The sequence below is a fragment of the Rhinichthys klamathensis genome, unplaced genomic scaffold, assembly GCF_029890125.1.
Source record: "Rhinichthys klamathensis goyatoka isolate OS25496 unplaced genomic scaffold, OSU_Roscu_1.1 h1tg000350l_1, whole genome shotgun sequence".
NCBI classification, from domain to species: Eukaryota; Metazoa; Chordata; class Actinopteri; order Cypriniformes; family Leuciscidae; genus Rhinichthys; species Rhinichthys klamathensis.
The window spans coordinates 276,371-300,569 of NW_026606862.1; the positions used below are offsets into that span (position 1 = coordinate 276,371).

The 24,199-nt window shown below is 47.4% G+C and overlaps 1 protein-coding gene across 1 annotated transcript; it reads left to right on the plus strand.

Moving 5' to 3' along the window:
* Positions 1-72: 72 nt before the first annotated feature.
* On the plus strand, positions 73-18,508 carry aaas (achalasia, adrenocortical insufficiency, alacrimia). The gene is made up of 17 exons (XM_056232614.1): positions 73-146; positions 301-396; positions 1,307-1,434; positions 3,949-4,004; positions 4,080-4,171; positions 4,462-4,508; positions 4,755-4,853; positions 5,843-5,986; positions 7,392-7,512; positions 7,725-7,849; positions 8,634-8,694; positions 11,874-11,964; positions 13,721-13,793; positions 14,023-14,090; positions 15,105-15,186; positions 15,964-16,048; positions 18,307-18,508. Exons 2-17 carry the CDS (start codon positions 301-303, stop codon positions 18,445-18,447), a joined length of 1,509 nt encoding a protein of 502 aa, XP_056088589.1. The 5' UTR covers positions 73-146; the 3' UTR covers positions 18,448-18,508.
* Positions 18,509-24,199: the final 5,691 nt, after the last annotated feature.

Genomic DNA, 24,199 nt, shown 5'->3' on the forward strand with positions numbered 1-24,199 from the left:
ATTAGGCAACCGCTTCAGCAGGACTTTTGTTATGAAAACGCGTTGTTCGTCATTGTGGTGTTATGCTTCCTCGGGGCTTCCGTAAAACTAAAGGCGCGAGTTCAGCAGCGGTAACTTACAGCTCCTTATATTTACCTCTTCGGGAAGTGAGTAACACACAACACACTCGTGAAGCTAAAAGATTATGTTTAAACGCTGATTATGCTTTGCTAGTCGCACGTGTCTATGATCCTCAAGCGGAAGTGAGTGTAATGTGTGTGTTTCGTGCAGATGTGTGTGTAATGTGTGTGTTTTGCGCAGATGTGTTCACTCAGCCTGTTCCCCGCGCCCGTGACCGCCGGACTGACGCTGCGCGAGCACAACAACGAGCTCGTGCCCGGACAGCCCCACACACAGGTGCGCGTGACACACACACACACACACACACACACACGGTGACCGTTCACTTCACACACTTCATTCACTCTGGCAGTGTTCATGACCTGTTGAATGTCCGAGACTATAGTTGAATAGACATTGGATATCATGTATCAGGATTCGATTAGAACTACAAACACATATTTTGAACAAACAAAAAAATTGATTTGTACAAACTATAGAAATAGATAACTTATTTTAAAATTATCTACATATATAAAGATAACATCTCCCTGATTATGTACACACTAACAACTAATATGGTCCACATGGATGAGGATTCGATGATAAACAAACACGGATAAACGGTGTTAGAAACTACAAACACGGCGGATGTGCGAGACTGACTGTTAAAGGGATACTAAAGTAACTAGCAGACGGCTGTACGCATCGATTTATGCCAAAAGAGTAACCCTTGAACTTGACGCACAGCGTAATGATGAACGCGGTTGCCCAGCGCCGTGTGTGTGAACCGCGAGAGGCTCAAAGCTCACGCTACTCCTGCATCTACGTCCCGCATGCGTCACTGGTTACTCTAGTGGCGTAAGTCGACTTGCGTACGGCCGTCTGCCAGAAGCTTGTTATTTTAGTCAATAAAAGTTTTAAATATGGATATTTTTCTTACACGGACGCATCTCTTCACTTCAGAAGGCATTTATTACCCCGTGTGGAGCACTTTAATCATGAATGGATGCGCTTTGATGGACTTCCAAAGACATACAGCCATTCACTGCCATTATAAAGCTGGGAAGAGCCAGGATATTTTTTAATATAACTGATTGTGTTAGTCTGAGAGAAGAGTGTCATATACACTAGGACGGCTTCAGGCAGAGTAAATCATGGGCTAATTAACATGATGTGTTTGTTGTGTGTGTGTGTGTGTGTTCAGTGGTCGGATCTCCCCAGTCCTCAGTTCACCAGAGACTCTCTGAAGGGTCACAGTCGCCCCGAGAGCAGCAGCAAATCTGCCTTCCTGGACCAGAGGGACACGCTGTGGATGAGGAGCGCCGGAGCCTGGTGAGTGTGTGTGTGTGTGTGTGTGTGTGTGTCTGCCTTCCTGGACCAGAGGGACACGCTGTGGATGAGGAGCGCCGGAGCCTGGTGAGTGTGTGTGTGTGTGTGTGTGTCTGCCTTCCTGGACCAGAGGGACACGCTGTGGATGAGCGCCGGAGCCTGGTGAGTGTGTGTGTGTGTGTGTGTGTGTGTGTGTGTGTGTGTGTGTGTGTCTTCCTGGACCAGAGGGACACGCTGTGGATGAGGAGCGCCGGAGCCTGGTGAGTGTGTGTGTGTGTGTGTGTGTGTGTGTGTGTCTGCCTTCCTGGACCAGAGGGACACGCTGTGGATGAGCGCCGGAGCCTGGTGAGTGTGTGTGTGTGTGTGTGTGTGTGTGTGTGTGTGTCTTCCTGGACCAGAGGGACACGCTGTGGATGAGGAGCGCCGGAGCCTGGTGAGTGTGTGTGTGTGTGTGTGTGTGTGTGTGTGTGTGTGTGTGTGTGTCTTCCTGGACCAGAGGGACACGCTGTGGATGAGCGCCGGAGCCTGGTGAGTGTGTGTGTGTGTGTGTGTGTGTGTGTGTGTGTGTGTGTGTGTGTCTGCCTTCCTGGACCAGAGGGACACGCTGTGGATGAGGAGCGCCGGAGCCTGGTGAGTGTGTGTGTGTGTGTGTGTGTGTGTGTGTGTGTGTGTGTGTGTCTTCCTGGACCAGAGGGACACGCTGTGGATGAGCGCCGGAGCCTGGTGAGTGTGTGTGTGTGTGTGTGTGTGTGTGTGTGTGTGTGTGTGTGTGTCTGCCTTCCTGGACCAGAGGGACACGCTGTGGATGAGGAGCGCCGGAGCCTGGTGAGTGTGTGTGTGTGTGTGTGTGTGTGTGTGTGTGTGTGTGTCTGCCTTCCTGGACCAGAGGGACACGCTGTGGATGAGGAGCGCCTGTGTGTGTGTGTGTGTGTGTGTGTGTGTGTGTGTGTGTGTGTGTGTGTGTGTCTTCCTGGACCAGAGGGACACGCTGTGGATGAGGAGCGCCGGAGCCTGGTGAGTGTGTGTGTGTGTGTGTGTGTCTGCCTTCCTGGACCAGAGGGACACGCTGTGGATGAGCGCCGGAGCCTGGTGAGTGTGTGTGTGTGTGTGTGTGTGTGTGTGTGTGTGTGTGTGTGTGTGTCTTCCTGGACCAGAGGGACACGCTGTGGATGAGGAGCGCCGGAGCCTGGTGAGTGTGTGTGTGTGTGTGTGTGTGTGTGTGTGTCTTCCTGGACCAGAGGGACACGCTGTGGATGAGCGCCGGAGCCTGGTGAGTGTGTGTGTGTGTGTGTGTGTGTGTGTGTGTGTGTGCGTGCCTTCCTGGACCAGAGGGACACGCTGTGGATGAGGAGCGCCGGAGCCTGGTGAGTGTGTGTGTGTGTGTGTGTGTGTGTGTGTGTGTGCCTTCCTGGACCAGAGGGACACGCTGTGGATGAGGAGCGCCGGAGCCTGGTGAGTGTGTGTGTGTGTGTGTGTGTGTGTGTGTGTGTGCCTTCCTGGACCAGAGTGACACGCTGTGGATGAGGAGCGCCGGAGCCTGGTGAGTGTGTGTGTGTGTGTGTGTGTGTGTGTGTGTGTGTGTGTCTGCCTTCCTGGACCAGAGGGACACGCTGTGGATGAGCGCCGGAGCCTGGTGAGTGTGTGTGTGTGTGTGTGTGTGTGTGTGTGTGTGTGTGTGTGTGTGTGTGTGTGTGCCTTCCTGGACCAGAGGGACACGCTGTGGATGAGGAGCGCCGGAGCCTGGTGAGTGTGTGTGTGTGTGTGTGTGTGTGTGTGTCTGCCTTCCTGGACCAGAGGGACACGCTGTGGATGAGCGCCGGAGCCTGGTGAGTGTGTGTGTGTGTCAGACAACAGTGATCCTCAATGATCATCATTCATGAATGTATTGGGGTTCCCTTTCGAGAGCGGTAACCCAACATTGCGTCAGCTGACGCTGCGGGAACTCCTCACTTCTCCACTTTTGTTGAAATCTTATTGGCTAACGCCAGCTTGGAACAGTTGGCCAATTGTCGCGAAGTATGCAAATACTGACAGACTCGAGTTCCAAGACTGTTCCAGGCTGGTGTTAGCCTATAGCAGGGGTGCCCACCCTGCTCCTGCCGATCGGCTGTCCTGCACAGTTCATCTTCTACCCTAATAAACCCTAAATAGACTGTCAGTGAATAACTTGCGACTTGCAGTGTTTACGTTTAATCCTTTAGCAGACGCTTTTATCCAAAGCTACTGTAACCCAGCCATTGATCTTAAAGAGGCCATAACATTACTAGCGCTTCTAGTGTTTAAGTTCACCAAATGAGTGGTGATGGTCTCCTCGTAGTCATAATTCTTTGTTTAAAATAGAATTCAGATTCTCCCACAATTCTGAATAGACAACTAGGCCTAAACAAAATAACAATTCCCTAGAGGCTCTAAGGTGTTAATTGCTGCAGTCTTATTTTAAAAAATTTAATTAATTAGTTTTTAAAGAATTGGTTTGAGTGATTGATTCAATGACTCTCCTATCTCTCTCTCTCTCAGGCGAGATGCGGGTCTGTACGGTCTCTTAGACGAGATCACGAGCAGTGCTGATGAAGGTGAGTCCCGGTCACATGATCACGATGTCTCCGCAGAGGGGGTGTGTGTGTGTGACGTGTGTGTGTGTGTTTCAGTGCCCAGGTGCCTGTCGGTGGGCTCGGCCTGTCTGCTGGCTCTGCTGAGATGGGCATCCTCGTTCCACGGCTCTCTGTTCCCTCATCTGACCGTGAGTACAAGCGATCCAGCTTCTCCTCAGCGCCACACACACACACACACACACACTCTTAAACACACGTCTCTGTTCCCTCATCTGACCGTGAGTACAAGCGATCCAGCTTCTCCTCAGCGCCACACACACACACACACACACACTCTTAAACACACGTCTCTGTTCCCTCATCTGACCGTGAGTACGAGCCGTCCAGCGTCTCCTCAGCGCCACACACACACTCATAAACACACACACACACACACACACACACACTCATAAACACTGCTTCTGCTTCTGTTTGCTAGCTGAGCCGCGACGAGATGGTGGCAGAGTTCTCACAGATGCTGGACTGGTACGTCATCTTATCAGCCTATGGTCACGTCTGTCTGGAGTCCTTATCCAGTGTTGATTGCATTGTGAAGATATAATGCTCATCTGATTCAATCCCTTCTGTTGAAACTCAATGCAAGCATATTAATGGGTCCTGAACTGAGAACGTTTATGAGCCTCTGGTCTGAAGCACTTACAGAAACCACAGGGTGTGTGTGTGTGTGTGTGTGTGTGTGTGTGTGTGTGTGTGTGTGTGTGTGTGTTTCAGGTCTGACGGCGCTCTGAGGAGCTTCGCTTGGCATCCGCACACGGATAAGTTCGCTGTGGCGTTACTGGACGACTCCATCAAGATCTACAAATCCCACAGGTACTCCAGCGGACACAAACACAGCTCTTACTGATATTACACAGCCATTCAAACTCACAGACGCCAACATAGTCTCGGCCCAGATCCGGTACCTGTGGATTCGACGCGGCCCAGATGTGGGCCGGAACTGTCCGGATCTGTCTGGGTTACCATTACAGATCATCATACACCATAAGTCATGTAACAGTGGTTTAAACCACACTGACTGTTTACCTGTGTTTTGTCGGACCCATAACATTAGTTTAGTCAAAGTTAAATGGACTTGAGTTAAATGTGACTGATGACATTTTTTGGGATATTTGCATCAGAAGTCAAAAACTATGTCTGAGAGCCTTGGTTTATGCTCTTTGTTGAACTGTATAGTTTTCTAAAACACAATGCGCTGTTGTTTACAGCCGAAAAAACAATATAAGACGCTAATATTTTCAAGATCAAACTGCAGATAAATGGGTTTTTCCTCTCCCAAAAGAAGAGATTCTGAACTGAAACGAGTCGTCAGTAATTCAGTCTCTCTTCCTGCTGATGTAGGAACACTTCCTGTGTAGGTTTGTAACTTATTTGCATAATGCCCACCTCTGGTCTTGATTGGCTGAACAGCGTCTCTTAGCCCCGCCCTCTAACACTAGTGTATCTGCGACTGGAGGAGTTCGGCTCGTGTTGTTCGTGTCGAGGAGACGCTGTTTTCTGAGATTGATACGGTGAAACCCACGCCATCGTTACTGTTCGTATCACTGTGATCAAGACCTGAGATTCAGTTATGATAATGAGTGTTTGGTTTCTGACCAATCAGAGCAGAGCAGCTCTCAGAGAGGCGGGGCTTAGAGAGACTGAATCTTTGAATGAACCGTTTCAGACACTGAGAGTGTTTTTGACGGTAGATAGGTGCATGTAAACCTGTTGTAGGAGACTCAGAAACAACATTAGGAACCTAAATAGCATAACATGGGCAGTTTCCTCAGTCCTGAGAGTGTGTGTGTGTGTGTGTGCAGCGTGACGAGCCCGACGCTGAAGCACCGCTGTCAGAGGTCTGTGTGTGCGCTGCAGTGGAAGCCTCTGTGTGGCTCTGTCCTCGCTGTGGCCTGTCAGTCCTGTCTGCTCATCTGGCACGTGGAGCCCACCTCTCTCTCTACCAGGTACCACACACACACCTCTCTCTACCAGGTACCACACACACACACACACACACACAAACACAACTGCTCCAACAGGTACCGCATCTCTCACACACACATACACACACCACTGCTTAGGGGTGTAACGGTACACAAAAGTCACGGTTCGGTACGTACCTCGGTTTTAAAGTCACGGTTCGGTACGTTTTCGATACAGCAAAAAGTAAGAAATGCCCGAGAAATTTCCTATTTGTTAAAAGAAAAAATATTTTTTAAATAAGTGTGAGTTTTCCTACATCTTGAAACTTTCAGGTTTATAAATGGGTGTCATCTTTGAAGGATGAACAAATAATGTTTTGGTCATCACATTAAAAATAACATTTAAATATATGAAGAGTTCAGATGCAAAAGCCATTTGAAATTTTCTTCTAGAATGATCATTTTTATCAAGCTTGTATATTTAAGTTCAGTAATTTCACTTAAATGGCAATGAAGATTATTAATTGTCATTTGAGTGAAATTACTGAACTTAAATATACAAGCTTCATAAAAAGATCATTCTAGAGGAAAATTTCAAATGGCACTTAGAGGCGTTTGCATCTGAACTCTTCATATATTTATTTATATAATATTTGAGTTTTGAAGTGCTGGAAAAAGATGTGTGAAGTACTTGAAAGCATTTCACTATTCCAGCCAAACTGGTTACAGTTAGTGTTACTATATTAGATCCATGGTGAATGTTGCTGGTCTGTGGACGTAAAGTATTACTAGTTCATTCACGGCACAATGTTTCTCCTGGTGTCCACGTCAGCGCTGTTTGATCTGATAGAGATCTACGGTTAATAACTGAGAAATGTGAACGCTTCTCACTAGATCTCGCAGCGATGTTATTACTTCAGTGGCGAATTCAAATGTTTTCTTCACTGGATCTCTTAGCGCTGTGTTGTAACAGTGTCGCTTGATCGAGATCGGCTCGCGCTGCACAGATGTTGCTGGTCCGAACTGATAAACGATCCGTGAAGCACATAATGAGTAGCGGAGTTTCGTTCCGGTTTCATTACGCTTGCCATTTGATGTTGCTCAACGTTGTGGTGATCGCGCCAGCGCGAATTTTGTCGGCAGGAAAAATGGTCCTAGGAATCGTTCGGTTTGTATGCGTACCGAACCGGAAGCCTCGAACCGAAACGGTTCAATACGAATACATGTACCGTTACACCCCTACCACTGCTCCACCAGGTACCGCATCTCTCTCTCTCTCACACACACACACACACACACACCACTGCTCCAACAGGTACAAGACAAATTTTCCAATCAGGGACAAAGTGTATTGAATGTAAAGCTGTGCGAGCTGCAAACCCCATCTCAGTGTTTAACGAGCGCCACCAGAACAGGCGTGAGTGTTGATGGAGTGTGTGTCCCTCAGGCCGTCGTCCGGCTGTGCGCAGGTCCTGTCTCACCCGGGGCATTCTCCCATCACATCCATGGCCTGGTCCCCCACCGGCTCCCTGCTGGTGTCTGCGTCCCCGGTCGACTCGGCCATGATGGTGAGGCTTACACACATCTCTGTGGAGCTGTGGTGTGTGTAATCAGTCATCAGCGCTGTAACACTGGCCTGTGCTGATGCGTGTGGGATATCTCAAACTATTTCCCTTCCTTAGGTGTAACAAATCAATTCTGACCCAGATTTCATGCCCAAACATTTGTGTTGACTGTATTGCGGTGTGAGTGTTGAGCTTGTGTTGTGTGTGTTGTGCAGGTGTGGGACGTGGCGGCCGAGAGCTGTGTTCCTCTACAGCGAGTGGGTGGCGGTGGCGTCACGTACCTGTCCTGGTCTCCTGACGGCAGCCGCCTGCTGGCCGCCACACCGTCGGCTCTCTTCAGGTGCCACACACACACACACACACACCCACCGTCGGCTCTCTTCAGGTGCCACACACACACACTCGGCTCTCTTCAGGTGCCGTACACACACACACACACTCGGCTCTCTTCAGGTGCCACACACACACACACACACCGTCAGCTCTCTTCCGGAGCTGTACACACACAAACACACACACACCGTCAGCTCTCTTCAGGTGCCGCACACACACACACACAGCTGACCTCTGGCTTACAGGACCAATATATCGCTCTATCACGGTGACGATACACACTGACAGTGTGCTGTAGGACTACAAGGGTTGGGAATCAAATACTTGAGGTCTGGAATCGGATGCTTGTTATAACACTGAAATGTCGATTCCTCTTATCGATTTCTTTGTGTACATTTTAATATGACTTTAAACAATTCATGCGTTAGACGAGTCTGTTTTCTGTGTTGTTCACAGATATAGTTACAGTATATTGGATCCGTGCAGCTCTTAAAGGGACAGCACTAATATTCCTGCTGCCGTCTCTATAATAACACTAACCAAACAACAAAAGACTAAGAGAGCATTCACTCGTTCATAGAAAATGTTTAAATACTAATATCAGCTTACTAGGGAAACGGAGGCGGAGTTAGTGGTGCTTCGGAGGCTGAGTGCTGGAGATGATTCGCGATACCCAACCCTAAGTACTACTGAAAAATCCTCACTGTTATCTGCATACCGACAGCTCAGATGGCCAGACAGTGACGTTACACATGAACTGATAACTATAGGTTGTGTTCTTTGTGTTGTAGGGTTTGGGAGACGCGCATGTGGACCTGTGAGAGATGGCCGTGTCTGAAAGGCAGTTGTCAGGTAAGAAAACGTCTCGGTTACGTATGTAACCCTCGTTCTCTGAAGGAGGAAACGGGAGACGTTACTTTGACATGCCGACGTAATTAAGATCAGGAAGCCTTATCATCTTTGAGTATCTACAGAACGAGCCAATGAACGTTGGCATGCGTGATTCGCGTCATGCGCCCCGCCCCGCCACGGAGTTATATATACGGAACTTTTGTTTTTCGCTGAGGAGCCGAGATCGTGACGGCCGTACATCGATGGTTACCAACCGTGGCGACGGGATGCAGCGTCTCCCGTTCCCTCCTTCAGGGAACGACGGTTGCATACATAACGAGATGTTTCTTTCAGTCGGTCACCTTCGACATTACGTCAACATGCCGACGTAATTGGGATCCACTATGGAAAACGCCACGGTTGCTGCCAGATCCAGCGCCATACGCAAGACTCTCAGACCCCCTACTGACTGGGGCGGAAGGCCTGTGTAGAGGGAGTGCGAACTGCTGTTCCGTATAACCCATCCAGGGGAGAGGGACGCTGCAGAGCCACATCCTGCTCGAGGGAGGGAACGTGGAGAACACACGTATGGACTGGCCGATGTCACTGGGGTGGCTCCAGCCTGAGAAGGAGAAGACTCTGCCAGGGGAAAGACACGGGCTCACCGCAGGGAGCTGATTGTGGAAGAATACACATGGGATCACCGCACGGATCCCAACATATAGAACCCAGTTTAGCACAAGCTACAAAAGCATACGAGCAGCAGGACGTGCACCAGGGCCTGGCGTACGTCCGACTGCCGAAGGTGTCAGGAGAAACTCTACAGGGTTAGCCTAAGTGGGGAACTCGACTGGAGCAAAAAGCGCACGTATCCCCTCCATGTGGAGGTGAGTGGCGCAGCAAGCCGACACTAGAGCGGGGAGACTTTGGTGGTACTAGCTGGTTGAAAGCGAGCAGACGGGAAGAAAAACCGGCTCGACGTGTCAGAAGCCGGGCCTCCATAACAGATAAAGAGAGCTGGTCTGAGGCCCTGAGGCTTTGCGTTCTGTCCACATATAGGCGCAGAGCGCGAACGGGACAGAGAAAAGCCATGGCTGGGTCTATCTCCTCCAGTTCACCACCTGGTCCTGGAAGGGAGTGGTAGGAACCTTGGGCACGTATCCGGGCCGGGGTCTCAGGATCACGTGAGAGTTAGCCGGCCCGGATTCTAGGCACGATTCATCCACAGAAAATGCATGCAGGTCCCCTACCCTCTTGATGGAGGCCAATGCAACCCAGAGTACATGGACAGGATTTTTAACTCTGCTGATTTGCAAAGGCTCAAAGGGTGGTCTCTGAAGAGCCGAGACAAATCCCATGAGGGTATCGAGAGCACGCGTGGCGGATTCAGTCTCCTCAGGAACCTGACGATCAGGTTGTGCTGTCCCATCGATTTGCCCTCAACTGCATCGTGATTTGCAGTGATAGCGAGAACATACACTTTGGAGGGAGAAAGTAAAGGATAGGATGGAAGGAAAGCTCTGATTGAGCAAGTTTGTGGGTTCTCCTGGTGAGAAGAACACCACTCAACGAACAGGTTCCACCTCAACGCATGTCAACTACCGCCTGGGGTAGGTCACCTAGAACCTCCGCGTCCCTTCCAGTGACTAGACATGGAGTTTCCCGAGGTCTGGACGCGGGTGCTATAGGGTGCCCTGCCTCTTGAGAGAGCAGGTCCTCTCTAATGGTCCGGTTTGGCCAATACGGCACAAGCAAGACCTGCTCCTCGTCCTACCTGACTTTGCCCAGTGTCTGTGCAAGAAGGCTCACTGGGAGAAATGCATACTTGCGTAAACGGGCGAGTTGTGACGTGGCGGGAGCGTAGACCACCCTGGCGGTTGATGTACGCAACGCCCGCAGTGCTGTCCATTCGTACCAGTACATGCTTGCCTAGTAGCGGTGTTTTGAAGCGGCCCAGCGCAAGGTGTACTGCTAACAACTCGAGGCAGGTGATGTGCCAATGCTGTTGAGGCCCTGTTCACAGACCTGAAACTGCATGTCCATTGTGCGTGGCCCCCCAGCCGGTGGCAGAGGCATCCGTGGTCACCACAACATGCCTGGACACTTGTTCTAGGGGAACACCTGCCCGAAGAAACGAAGGGTCCCACCACGGGCTGAGACCCGACACGAGCCACACTGCCACGCCCATCTCGGGACTCGACCGTGGAGCCAGTGTTGAAGCGGCCTCATATGAATCAATCCGAGCGGTGCTACCGCGGCTGCAGATGCCATATGCCCCAGGAGCCTCTGAAATGTTTTCAGTGGTGCCGCTGTCCTGCGTCTGAGCATGTCCCTGTGTTGGCACAACTGCTCTCTCGACTGAGCCAGTCGCCGAGGTAATTGAGAATGTGAACACCACGCTCGCACATGGGAGCAATGGCCGCCACCGCAACTTTCGTGAAGACACGGGGTGACAGGGCCAGCCCGAAGGGTAAGACTTTGTGCTGAGGTACAAACCAATCTTGGGGACTGATGCACTTGAAAATGCATTTCTGCGTAAGCATCTTAAACATCAGCCGGTAAAGGGACCGGTTCAGGACAAGCAGGTCCAAGGTTGTTCGTAACCCACCTCCTTTCTTGGGTACAATAAAGTACGGGCTGTAGTAGCCGGTCTTCATATCGGCTGTAGGGACCAGCTCCCGCGGTGGGGCAGGAATCGGTATAGCGGCCCGAAGTGGGGTCTGAGAGCAACACAGTGTGCGGAGGCTTCTTGGGAGCGTGAAAGACAATGGTGCTAGAAACCCGACACGAGCCACACTGCCACGCCCATCTTGGGACTCGACCGTGGAGCCAGTTTTGAAGCGTCCTCATATGAATCAATCCGAGCGGTGCTATCGTGGCTACAGATGCCATATGCCCCAGGAGCCTCTGAAATGATTTTGTAGTGTCCGCTTCCGTGTTTATACCCACACATGACGTGTTTCATGCACGCCAATGTTCATTGGCTCATTCTGTAGGGACTCGAAGATGATGGGGCTCCCTGAAGTGATCCCAATTACGTCGGCATGTCGACCGTGACTGATTGAAAGGGAACTCCTCTAACTAGTGTAAACATCATCACACCTGCCAGGAAGAGTGATTGATGGTGGTTAAGATCCCTGGCTCACTCAGTGTGTGTGTGTGTGTGTGTGTGTGTGTGTGTGTGTGTGTGTGTGTGTCAGTCGGCCTGCTGGAGTCCCGACGGAGGCTGTCTGCTGTTGAGCATTCAGGGAGAGCGGCTCGTATACGCTCTCACCTTCTCTGACCTCACAGGTATGAACATCAGCACATCGTCTCCTGCTAACCGCTAGTGTGAAAGAGGAACGGGAAGGCTCAACAACACATTATTTGATTAAATAAACTAGTTTCATTCATATTGTACTGACCTAAACTAACTGTGTGGAAAAGCTTTCTTTACAAAAATAAGTTTGTTCAATGAGCTTAAATTAGTTTCATATATGCAATGTACAGTATATAATGTACAAATAAGAAGAGACTAGTGTCAGTACTGGCTTTAGTGTGATTATTACTAATTAAGTGAAGCAACTAAATATTACAGGAACACCACTGAACATTAAACACTGACATGTCTTTCCCTTCACTGAAAGACACATAACATTTACTCTCCTAATGCAGTTCCCTTGCAAAGCATGCGGAGAAAACTACAGATCCACTGCCCTGGGGCCGTATTCACAAAGAATTAGAAGGCTAGAAGTAGCTCCTAACTGGCGAATTTAGGAGCAACTCCTAAAAATAATGGCCGTGTCACTCCTAACTTTAGGACTCCTAATTTTTTTCACTAAGAGTAATTCACGAAGCATTTTAGCCCTAAAAGTAGCACCTAAGTCTGGGACAGCTTAAAAGAAGTCGAGAGGACTCCTAACTCACTAAGACCTATTCACAGAGGATTGTAGCGCATCCCACCGCCTCTCGCAGTCGTCCCGGGTCCGCGGCACAAGCGGGAATGCTGCATTAATCTGCAGACAAATCCTCTCCCATTCTCACGCTTAGGTTTGCTTGATATCCCAGTGCCGAATTCACTTTTATTATGTTTTTTTTTCCAGCACCAGCTGGGCCAGCAGCAGTAACTGATCCTGCGTCCAGTTAGGCTTTCTTTTCCGTTTTGGCGAGTTCATAATCCACCGTCATTCAACTCTATTACTTTACTTCAATAGGAGCAACATTTCCTTGCTTTATGTAGTCTATTTAGGCTAATAGGATGTCAATTAACCAAGCAAGTGTTAATGCAAGTGTCGTTTTTCATTATTAGGCAAGTGGCGGTTTTCATTGGGGTATTGGGCTACCTTGATTTAATTTAATTCACGACTTTTCTGTCTCTCTCTGCCTTTTTAGAATTACACTTAACTGGGGCCTGCACAAACATGTCATTATATATGCATTTCGATGACATTACTATTATTATTTTGTGTAGGACACAGACATATTTAGATTTACATATTTAGATGTTGTAATTCCATGATTTGTTGCGTCTGTGTTATGTTCCGCATGATGGCCCTGTCATCTAACAACCAATCACCGTGATCATTGCGAGGAAGCTCGTGCATGAGAATTGACGTCATCTATAGCAACGAAGACTCACTCTTAGTTTAGGAGTTGTCATTTTTCCTTATAAAGAGTAGGTCTGAAAGGCGTTGTGAATAACTTTTAAGAGAAAACTCCTAGCTAAAATATTTTAGTGCGATTTAGGAGTACTCCTAGTGGTAAGATAAAATTCTTTGTGAATACGGCCCCAGATGTCAACTAGAATGATTCATGTAGTTTGAACACAAATGGATTCAGTTAGCTTCAGTTTTAATATATTAGGCGGATTGAATGAACGTTTTTTTAAATTAAGTTGACTAAATGTTCAAGAATCATGTTGCTTTGGTGGCCGATATATCATGCACCCCTACTGATTACACTTGCTATGTCATATCAAGAAGTTTAGGAGATTATTAAGCATTTAAAGCATGATGTTAGCATGAACGATCATGATCTGAGAGTGGTGTTGTCTTCGGCGGTGTTTCAGGGGGTCCTAAAGCCGCCACAGTGGTGGCCGACCTCTCCGAGACCAGCTTCCCTGGACCTGATGGAGAACTCACGTAAGACTTTACATGCAAACCTGTGTACAGAGTGGGTCAGGTGACCTGCAGTGATACAGAGCAATGAGGGCTGCAGAAATACTGTGAGCAACTGAACCTCAGCAGGTGTTGACCGTGTGTGTGTGTGTCTGTGCGTGTGTGTGCGTGTGTGTGTGTGTGTGCGTGTGTGTGTGTGTGCGTGTGTGTGTGTGTGTGTGTGTGTGTGTGTGTGTTCCCGTGTGTTTGCCAGTGTTGGGGGAGAGGTGTGCTCGCTTTCATGGGACCCGAGAGGAGAGAGACTGGCTGTGCTTCTGAAAGGTAAAATACAGCCCTACTGTATCCACACACATCACTAACACCTGAACACATACAGCTGAACTCGGGTGAACTGGCTTGACCAACCTGACCTGGAAGCTGTGTTTATGATGCCGTCTGTCTAGCTTAAACGCTGGAAAACATTCATTCATGTTGTAAGGTCAGGAAACCGATAATGATGATAAGTAGCAAATGACCAGGAACATAAATATGTTTGTGTGATTTAATCTGATGCTATCAGTGTTATATTTCATCTGCAACAACACTTGTAGTTTAAATCAAAGTGAAGCCTTCAACATGCACACATCGTACATAATTCCTTAAAGTGGGTGATCCCGATCGAAAGCCACCTTGGTTTCAAAGGCTGTAACTTTATTTATTTATGCTATCAACACACAATATGATCCAGAGGCAGCTCACATGTAGGGGAACGTCTACTTCTGCCTTATTTCTTTCCTGAGTTATTGCATGTCAAATATGTAAAAGAAATGACCTGGAACACACTTGTTTTTCTTTTCTCAGCAGTTTCTCAGCATGAGACTGTCCACATGTAATGTTTTACTTTCTTATTTTTCTACCGAATGATACCTGCCCTTTGACTCTGTAGTTTTGGAGTTATGATTCTTTACTTTTGTGTATGGCACTCAGAAAAAACAACAGTTCTAAAATCCTTCAGGGCTCATAGGGTTAAATCAGGGTGGATTCTGATTGGCTGTCAATTTTAAATCGTTCATCAACTGTAAAAAATCACTGAAAGTGAGTCCAATGATATTTCTCTGTTGTTATATTTGTTTGGACTTTGACCTAATATATTTAAAACGATTTTTAGACCGATATATTGTTATTACTGTATACTTTACTGTATACTCTGCACATGATTTTGTTTTGCAGGTCAAAATGTTTATAATATTACAACAGAACCTCTTCATAGCTTTGTCCCCATGACATAATAATAAAGATAATGTCAAACTGCTCTCCTGTTTCCTCCAGTCTCTTTAACACAGCTGTTTTGTGCAGGCGATCCTGTGGCCGATAATCACCCGTCGGTGATAGCCGTGTTCAAGACGCGCTCCGTCCCCGTCTTCGAGCTGCTGCCCTGGTGCGTATGAGGCAAACTCTGAGGAACACTACCACACACATTACTAGGGATACACCGATATCAACATTTAGGCCGATACCGATAATACTTTGTTTGAAAACCGATATATCGGCCGATAAATCTAAATCCAAATTTTTATATAATTTTGAGAGCCTGATTATAAAAACTAAAGTGTCACCGTTAAAAAGTAATGTCCCAAACACACAATTATAATGTTCTCATTATGGTTGTAAGTAGCCGATATGACAGACTTGCGCTGCACGTGTTGCACTGAACTGTATTTTCCTTTTATAAATGATTTCAATCATATTTCAAGCAGTTCAGATCCATCATGTTGAACAGTCGCATCTGAAGCGTCTCAGCGGAAGCAAATAATACATTATTTATCGGCTTTAATATATCGGCCAAATTTCTTATCGGGCCGATAACGATTAAAAATGATCATATATCGCCCGATACCGATATGGTGGCTGATATATCGTGCATCCCTAGAAAACACTCATCTCTGGTCAGAGTTGCTTTTACTCACTAACATTTGAGTTATGATATTGTGATACATAGTGTTTTAAAATATTTGTTTCATGTATAGTGATGTCTCACAGTCAATAATTTTGAGCATTTTTTCACATTTGATACATTTTGTTTGAGTCTAAATCTATTTGTTTTGTTTTTCCCTGATAGAGCAGAATAAGTATTTGGTTTTAGCGAATGATCATGAAGTATCGGATTCGTGTGAGCCTGATCAAGTGTTAATCTCTGTGTGTGTGTGTGGTTCAGTGGTTTTGTGATGGGAGAGGCCGGAGCCGAACCCAGATTCATGCAGTTCCACCCGCACTTCCAGCACGGCGCGCTGCTCACTGTGGTGAGTCTCACTGGTGTAACCAACACTCACCCAGAGGAAACTGGGCCATGGGATCAGGCCATGGATCGAGTGCTGCAGTCTATGAGGCCTTCCTCACCGTAGACACCTTCACAAGTGCACACATTACAAGACAATTCTGTCATTAATTACTCACCCACTTTTCATTTGCTTTGAGCAAAAAAACATAATTTACCACTTTATTTACAAAATATTATTCTCCGAGCGTTCGCGAGATGTGTTGCTGACGCGAGAGCAGATGCCGTTGCGTGAACGTTTGTTGGGGATTAATATTTTCTAAATCAAGTGGCAAAACTTTTTTTTGCACAAACAAACCCCTCGCACCGCTTCATAAGATTGAGGTTAAACCACTGGAGTCACATGGATTACTTTAACCCTCTGGGGTTGTTCGTTTAACAGTCACACTTGGGGTGTTCGGGTACCCAAAGGGCAGGATTCATATTCAACAAAAAAAATCATAATTTTTTTTTTTTACTTGTTTTTTATAAAAAAAATTCTTTTCTTTTTTGGTGTTTTGAGAATTTTATGATTTATAATTAATATTTATGCAATAATTATGACCCATTTTTTCCCATTGAACATAATAGAATTTTTTTATTTTTTATTTAAAATGTTTTTTTTTTTATCAAAGCTGTATTACATCTTAGAGTGAAGCCTAGGCCTCATGAAAGCAATTTAAAAAAATATATAGATGCCATCTGGTGGACACACTGAGCATTTTTATCACGCAATAGCACATTTTTACCACTAGTGGATTTACAGCTCTCTGTAGAAAGGCTTGGGGATTTCTAGTGATTTTTGCAAATATATACAAATTTTTTTTCAAGTTGTTGATTTTTAAAATATAAAAACAGATTCTCAAAGACTATTTTTGTCTTGTTTTTTGTTTGTTTGGTTGGTTTAGATGGTAATTTGAAGTGCCAGTTTTAATTTATCATTATTTTAATTCAAACATTTCCCAAAATTAGCTTTCATTTGTGTGTGTGTGTGTGCCTGTTTTGCACTCTTGATGTTTTAGAGATTCACCCCTTCACCGTTGAGTCATTTTTTCTGCATTCTGGCTGATTTGTATATTGTATGCACAAAGAAACTGTTTTCATATTTTTGACAATTTCCCATTCATTTCCAATGGGGGTCATTTAGACCCGAAGGTCCTGAGTGTGATAATTGTTTTTTTTACAACCACTTAGACTATTCAAATAGACTATTCTATTTGAATAGTCTGTGTTTTCATATTGAATAATCTATGTTTTCAAATTTTTGACAATTTCACATTCACTTTCTACGGGGGTCCATTTGGACCCGAACACCCCAAGTGTGACTATTTTTTTTACAACCACTTAGACTGTTCACATCCTGTCCCCAATGTTTATGGGTGTTCATATACCAAATACCAACAAAGTCACCAAATTTCGGACCATTCCGAAGAAGCTGTGATTTTTAACATTTTTTTATTTGAATGCTTCGGGTCCATTTGGGCCGAACAACCCCAGAGGGTTAATAATGTCTTTACTATCTTTCCGGGGCTTGAAAGTGTCAGTTGGGTAGCTGTCAATGGAGGGACAGAAATCTCTCAGATTTCATCAAAAATATCTTCATTTGCGTTACGAAGAGGAACAAAAGTCTTACGGGTTTGAAAACATGAGTGTGTGTGTGTAATTAAAGACAGAATTTATTTTTGGGTGAACTAACCCTTTAAATGTGGCAAATCAGTGTAATTACCAGATTGACTTTTCCAGTCCTTACACAAGTAGGCTTGGGTGTCGTTTGAGTTTGAGTTATTCCAGTTCTCATTCTTTTTCGATTCCCAGTTTCAGTTCCAATAAGGTAGACATTTAGATATCAAACACATTTATTCTGTGCCTTTTTGTTGTAGATGAATCCCATGAACAGAAATCAGTAAACAAAAACACAACAGCTAAAACAACTAGACTTACTCATATAAACAGTTCAGTAATAAAATAAGAAACAAATTAACAAAAGCTCAAACAAACACAAAAGAACAAAGTTCAGGTACAGAAATTGAAATCAAATGTAAAATAACGCTGCATAGTTTTCTTAGGCTGCTGTCACTTTAAGGGCGACGTGTTTGCAGAGAAAAGAGTTTCTTTCCCATCCTCTTGTGCTTCGAAATGCGCAGACAGGAATCAATACGCAGAACTGATGCTGTTTGTTTTACATAGAGATGCCAACTCAGTGTACATCACACACTCAAGTCTCTCTCTCTCTGTCTCTGGTAGTGCTGGTCTGACGGGCGAATCTCTCACGTGCCGTTTTACTTCAGCAGCGCGGGGCTTTTAGGAGAGTCACAGAAGCAAGTCCTCGCCAGCAACACAACCCATGCTCCCGCCAACAAACTCTACACTGAGATCATCTCATGAACACATTCACTAGCTCCACTTCACCTGTCAGCTGTCATAATAAACTATTTTTGCAGCATAATGTGTGACTTGTGTATATTTGCAGGTAAAACTATATGAGCCCTTTGTATTTACTTGGATTGTGCAGAGAGTGGAGAGACTGGATCTGGAGTCAGAAGTTAGTTAACCTGTAGTCCAGATCACAGAACAGCACATCTCTGAGCTGAGTGAGTTAGTGGAGGTGGGGCTCATTTGCATATTCATAGCACCGTGAATACTAAATAAGGCAAGGGTGTTGTTACAATAAAGTTATTTTAAGGCATAAAAGGAACTTTTTCAAAGAAAAAAACATTTAAATATGTGATTTTGGTGATCAAAGATGAGTTTTAAGGTATACAATTATTGAATACAGGGGGACTTTGTGGCTCCGTGGCTCCTTGCCCCCTCAGCACCACCTGAGTGCGTCGTCCGTTCGGCTCCACCGTGGCTCCTTGCCCCGTCAGCTCCACCTGTGACTGTCGTCCGTTTGGCTCCACCGTGGCTCCTTGCCCCGTCAGCTCCACCTGAGACCGTCGTCCGTTCTGCTCCACCGTGGCTCCTTGCCCAGTCAGCTCCACCTGTGACTGTCGTCCGTTCGGCTCCACCGTGGCTTCCTTGCCCCCGCAGCTCCACCTGAGACCGTCGTCCGTTCGGCTCCACCGTGGCTTCCTTGCCCCCGCAGCACCACCTGAGACCGTCGTCCGTTCGGCTCCACCGTGGCTTCCTTGCCCCCGCAGCTCCACCTGAGACTGTCGTCCGTTCGGCTCCACCGTGGCTTCCTTGCCCCCGCAGCACCACCTGAGACCGTCGTCCGTTCGGCTCCACCGTGGCTTCCTTGCTCCCTCAGCTCCACCTGAGACCGTCGTCCGTTCAGCTCCACCGTGGCTCCTTGCCCCCTCAGCTCCACCTGAGACCGTCGTCCATTCGGCTCCACCGTGGCTCCTTGTCCCCTCAGCACCACCTGAGACCGTCGTCCGTTCGGCTCCACCGTGGCTCCTTGCCCCCTCAGCTCCACCTGAGACCGTCGTCCGTTCGGCTCCACCGTGGCTCCTTGCCCCCTCAGCTCCACCTGAGACCGTCGTCCGTTCGGCTCCACCGTGGCTCCTTGCCCCCTCAGCTCCACCTGAGACCGTCGTCCGTTCGGCTCCATCGTGGCTCCTTGCCCCCTCAGCTCCACCTGAGACCGTCGTCCGTTCAGCTCCACCGTGGCTCCTTGCCCCCTCAGCACCACCTGTGACTGTCGTCCATTCGGCTCCACCGTGGCTCCTTGCCCCCTCAGCACCACCTGAGACCGTCGTCCGTTCGGCTCCACTGTGGCTCCTTGCCCCCTCAGCTCCACCTGAGACCGTCGTCCGTTCGGCTCCACCGTGGCTCCTTGCTCCCTCAGCTCCACCTGAGACCGTCGTCCGTTCGGCTCCACCGTGGCTCCTTGCCCCCTCAGCACCACCTGTGACTGTCATCCATTCGGCTCCACCGTGGCTCCTTGCCCCCTCAGCACCACCTGAGACCGTCGTCCGTTCGGCTCCACTGTGGCTCCTTGCCCCCTCAGCTCCACCTGAGACCGTCATCCGTTTGGCTCCACCGTGGCTCCTTGCTCCCTTAGCTCCACCTGAGACCGTCGTCCGTTCGGCTCCACCGTGGCTCCTTGCCCCCTCAGCTCCACCTGAGACCGTCGTCCGTTCGGCTCCACTGTGGCTCCTTGCTCCCTCAGCTCCACCTGAGACCGTCGTCCGTTCAGCTCCACCGTGGCTCCTTGCCCCCTCAGCACCACCTGTGACTGTCGTCCATTCGGCTCCACCGTGGCTCCTTGCCCCCTCAGCACCACCTGAGACCGTCGTCCGTTCGGCTCCACTGTGGCTCCTTGCCCCCTCAGCTCCACCTGAGACCGTCATCCGTTCGGCTCCACCGTGGCTCCTTGCTCCCTCAGCTCCACCTGAGACCGTCGTCCGTTCGGCTCCACCGTGGCTCCTTGCCCCCTCAGCTCCACCTGAGACCGTCGTCCGTTTGGCTCCACCGTGGCTCCTTGCCCCGTCCGTTCGGCTCCACCGTGGCTCCTTGCCCCGTCAGCTCCACCTGTGACTGTCGTCCGTTCGGCTCCACTGTGGCTCCTTGCCCCGTCAGCTCCACCTGAGACCTTCGTCCGTTCGGCTCCACCATGGCCTTTTGCTCCCTCAGCTCCACCTGAGACCGTTGTCCGTCCGGCTCCACCGTGGCTCCTTGCCCCCTCAGCTCCACCTGAGACCGTCGTCCGTTCGGCTCCACCGTGGCTTCCTTGCCCCCGCAGCTCCACCTGAGACCGTCGTCCGTTCGGCTCCACCGTGGCTTCCTTGCCCCCGCAGCACCACCTGAGACCGTCGTCCGTTCGGCTGCACCGTGGCTTCCTTGCTCCCTCAGCTCCACCTGAGACCGTCGTCCGTTCAGCTCCACCGTGGCTCCTTGCCCCCTCAGCACCACCTGTGACTGTCGTCCATTCGGCTCCACCGTGGCTCCTTTCCCCCTCAGCACCACCTGAGACCGTCGTCCATTCGGCTCCACTGTGGCTCCTTGCCCCCTCAGCTCTACCTGAGACCGTCGTCCGTTCGGCTCCACCGTGGCTCCTTACCCCCTCAGCTCCACCTCAGGCCGTCATCCGTTCGGTTCCACCAGGTTTCCTCATCCCTCTGGCTTCGCCTTGGACAGTCATTGGTCTGCCGTCGTCTCTACACCCCTTTGGCTCAGTCGGGCTCCACCTCATTCCTCATGCACTGTCTTCACCTCAGTCTCTCGTCACCACGGTTCTGTTTTGGTCTCAGGACATTGTCGCCTGGTCTCGTCAGTTATGTCTAGAACTCAATCAACATCAGCCTCATCTTTCGTCCCCCTGGTTCCGTCTGCCAATTCACCTCCATGGCTCCTCCCTCTCTTGACTTCGCTGTGGGCTTACGTCATGGGATTTCGGCTGGTGTTTTCGCCCTGGCTCCTCATCCCTCTAACTCATCCCTGGCTTCTACCTAGAGATGGCAGAAGTACTCACTTCTCATACTCAAGTAGAAAGTACAGATGCTTGTGTTAAAAAATACTCTGGTAAAAGTAGAAGTACTGATTTAACTTCTTTACTCAAGTAAAAGTAAGAAAGTACAGGCTTGGAAATTTAAAGTATAAAAGTAGCCTTGCGAATGACAACCATTTTTAATGCAAAGCTACCTGCACCACACAATTGTAGAGTGCAAGCTGAGAAACTTAAGTGGATATGGAAAAAAGGTTCTTTATATGCCATAGCCTACATTTTACATGGATGCCAATAGGCCTAAAACATCACATATACACTCACCTAAAGGATTATTAGGAACACCATACTAATACTGTGTTTGACCCCCTTTCGCCTTCAGAACTGCCTCAATTCTACGTGGCATTGATTCAACAAGGTGCTGAAAGAAACCTTCTTTAGAAATGTTGGCCCATATTGATAGGACAGCATCTTGCAGTCGACGGAGATTTGTGGGATGCACATCCAGGGCATTAAGCTCCCGTTCCACCACATCCCAAAGATGCTCTATTGGGTTGAGATCTGGTGACTGTGGGGGCCATTTTAGTACAGTGAACTCATTGTCATATTCAAGAAACCAATTTGAAATGATTCGAGCTTTGTGACATGGTGCATTATCCTGCTGGAAGTAGCCATCAGAGGATGGGTACATGGTGGCCATAAAGGGATGGACATGGTCAGAAACAATGCTCAGGTAGGCCGTGGCATTTAAACGATGCCCAATTGGCACTAAGGGGCCTAAAGTGTGCCAGGAAAACATCCCCCACACCATTACACCACCACCACCACCAGCCTGCACAGTGGTAACAAGGCATGATGGTTCCATGTTCTCATTCTGTTTACGCCAAATTCTGACTCTACCATCTGAATGTCTCAACAGAAATCGAGACTCATCAGACCAGGCAACATTTTTCCAGTCTTCAACTGTCCAATTTTGGTGAGCTCTTGCAAATTGTAGCCTCTTTTTCCTGTTTGTAGTGGAGATGAGTGGTACCGGGTGGGGTCTTCTGCTGTTGTAGCCCATCCGCCTCAAGGTTGTGCGTGTTGTGGCTTCACAAATGCTTTGCTGCATACCTCGGTTGTAACGAGTGGTTATTTCAGTCAAAGTTGCTCTTCTATCAGCTTGAATCAGTCGGCCCATTCTCCTCTGACCTCTAGCATCAACAAGGCATTTTCGCCCACAGGACCGCCGCATACTGGATGTTTTTCCCTTTTCACACCATTCTTTGTAAACCCTAGAAATGGTTGTGCGTGAAAATCCCAGTAACTGAGCAGATTGTGAAATACTCAGACCGGCCCGTCTGGCACCAACAACCATGCCACTCTCAAAATTGCTTAAATCACCTTTCTTTCCCATTCTGACATTCAGTTTGGAGTTCAGGAGATTGTCTTGACCAGGACCACACCCCTAAATGCATTGAAGCAACTGCCATGTGATTGGTTGATTAGATAATTGCATTAGTGAGAAATTGAACAGGTGTTCCTAATAATCCTTTAGGTGAGTGTAGGATTATTGTGACAGAGACTGGGACTCCAGGTTAATAAGATTCTGACTGAGTAGCAAGATATGAATTCAATTGTGATTATGTGAGAATTCACAGATCCAGTTTCTCTTTTTTAATCTTCCCCTTAACATTTAAAGGAATCTACATGTATTTGTGTGTGCTCAATTATGGCTTCTGGAAAGAAAATAAATTATAAATTACTAAATAGATATTAAGAAGTTCCCCATACTTTTAGAGTTACAACTAGCAACCACTAGATGGCAGCAGCGTATAAGAACTGACAGCTAGTAAATCTTTGATTTGGGCGAATGAATGCCGTCGAATTTTTCAAGTTATCTTGTAGTGGTGCGTCAAGTGCAACATATATTCCAATCCAATTAGATTGAATTCAGTATTGATGACGTGAAAAATAATAACTGTAACTCCACTGAAGTTATTTGAAACTAAAGTAACGAGACAATTTTGTAAAATATAAGGAGTAGAAAGTACCGACATTCGTGTTAAAAATGTAAGGAGTAAAAGTAAAAAGTCGGCACAAAAATAACAGTAAAGTAAAAATATCTGAAAAATCTACTTGAGTAAAGTAACGGAGTATTTGTACAGGGCGGGGCAACCTGTCACTCACATGAGATCCACCAATAGCAAACCACATCCATCCAACCATCCTATCAATTTGTCATGGACAAAATCAAGCCCCGCCCACATTAGGTCTTGTTCCTGTAGAGTTTCACTCAGATATGACACAAGCAAAGAATGACTTCTGATTAATGACACGTTAAAAAATAAATGGGGTTAGATTCATTACTGTACTCATGTATGAACAGTTTCTTTTGTCAGGCTAATTTGTAATTTGAAAAAAAAAAAAAAATTAAGTGCAATTGTGTTGTATTATACCCAATACAACTCACTAAAACAAATCTAATAAACAGAACTTTACAGAAAAAAAAAGTTACATAATTTGTAATATTTCAAATGATCATGTGTGTGAATTATTATTGCTGCTGACTATTTTGGATTAAATTCGTCCTCATTGAATAAAGAGGCGGCACTCTGTGGTAACAGCTCAGCAATGCTGTTTATAATGTGTTTATAAAATGCAACAGTGCATTTATAATGTTAAATGTTAAATATATAATAATCCTGTAGGTAAATATTACTGGTGCACCAGTGCATGTTTGTGTGTGAAGAGGGCTGATTCCTATAT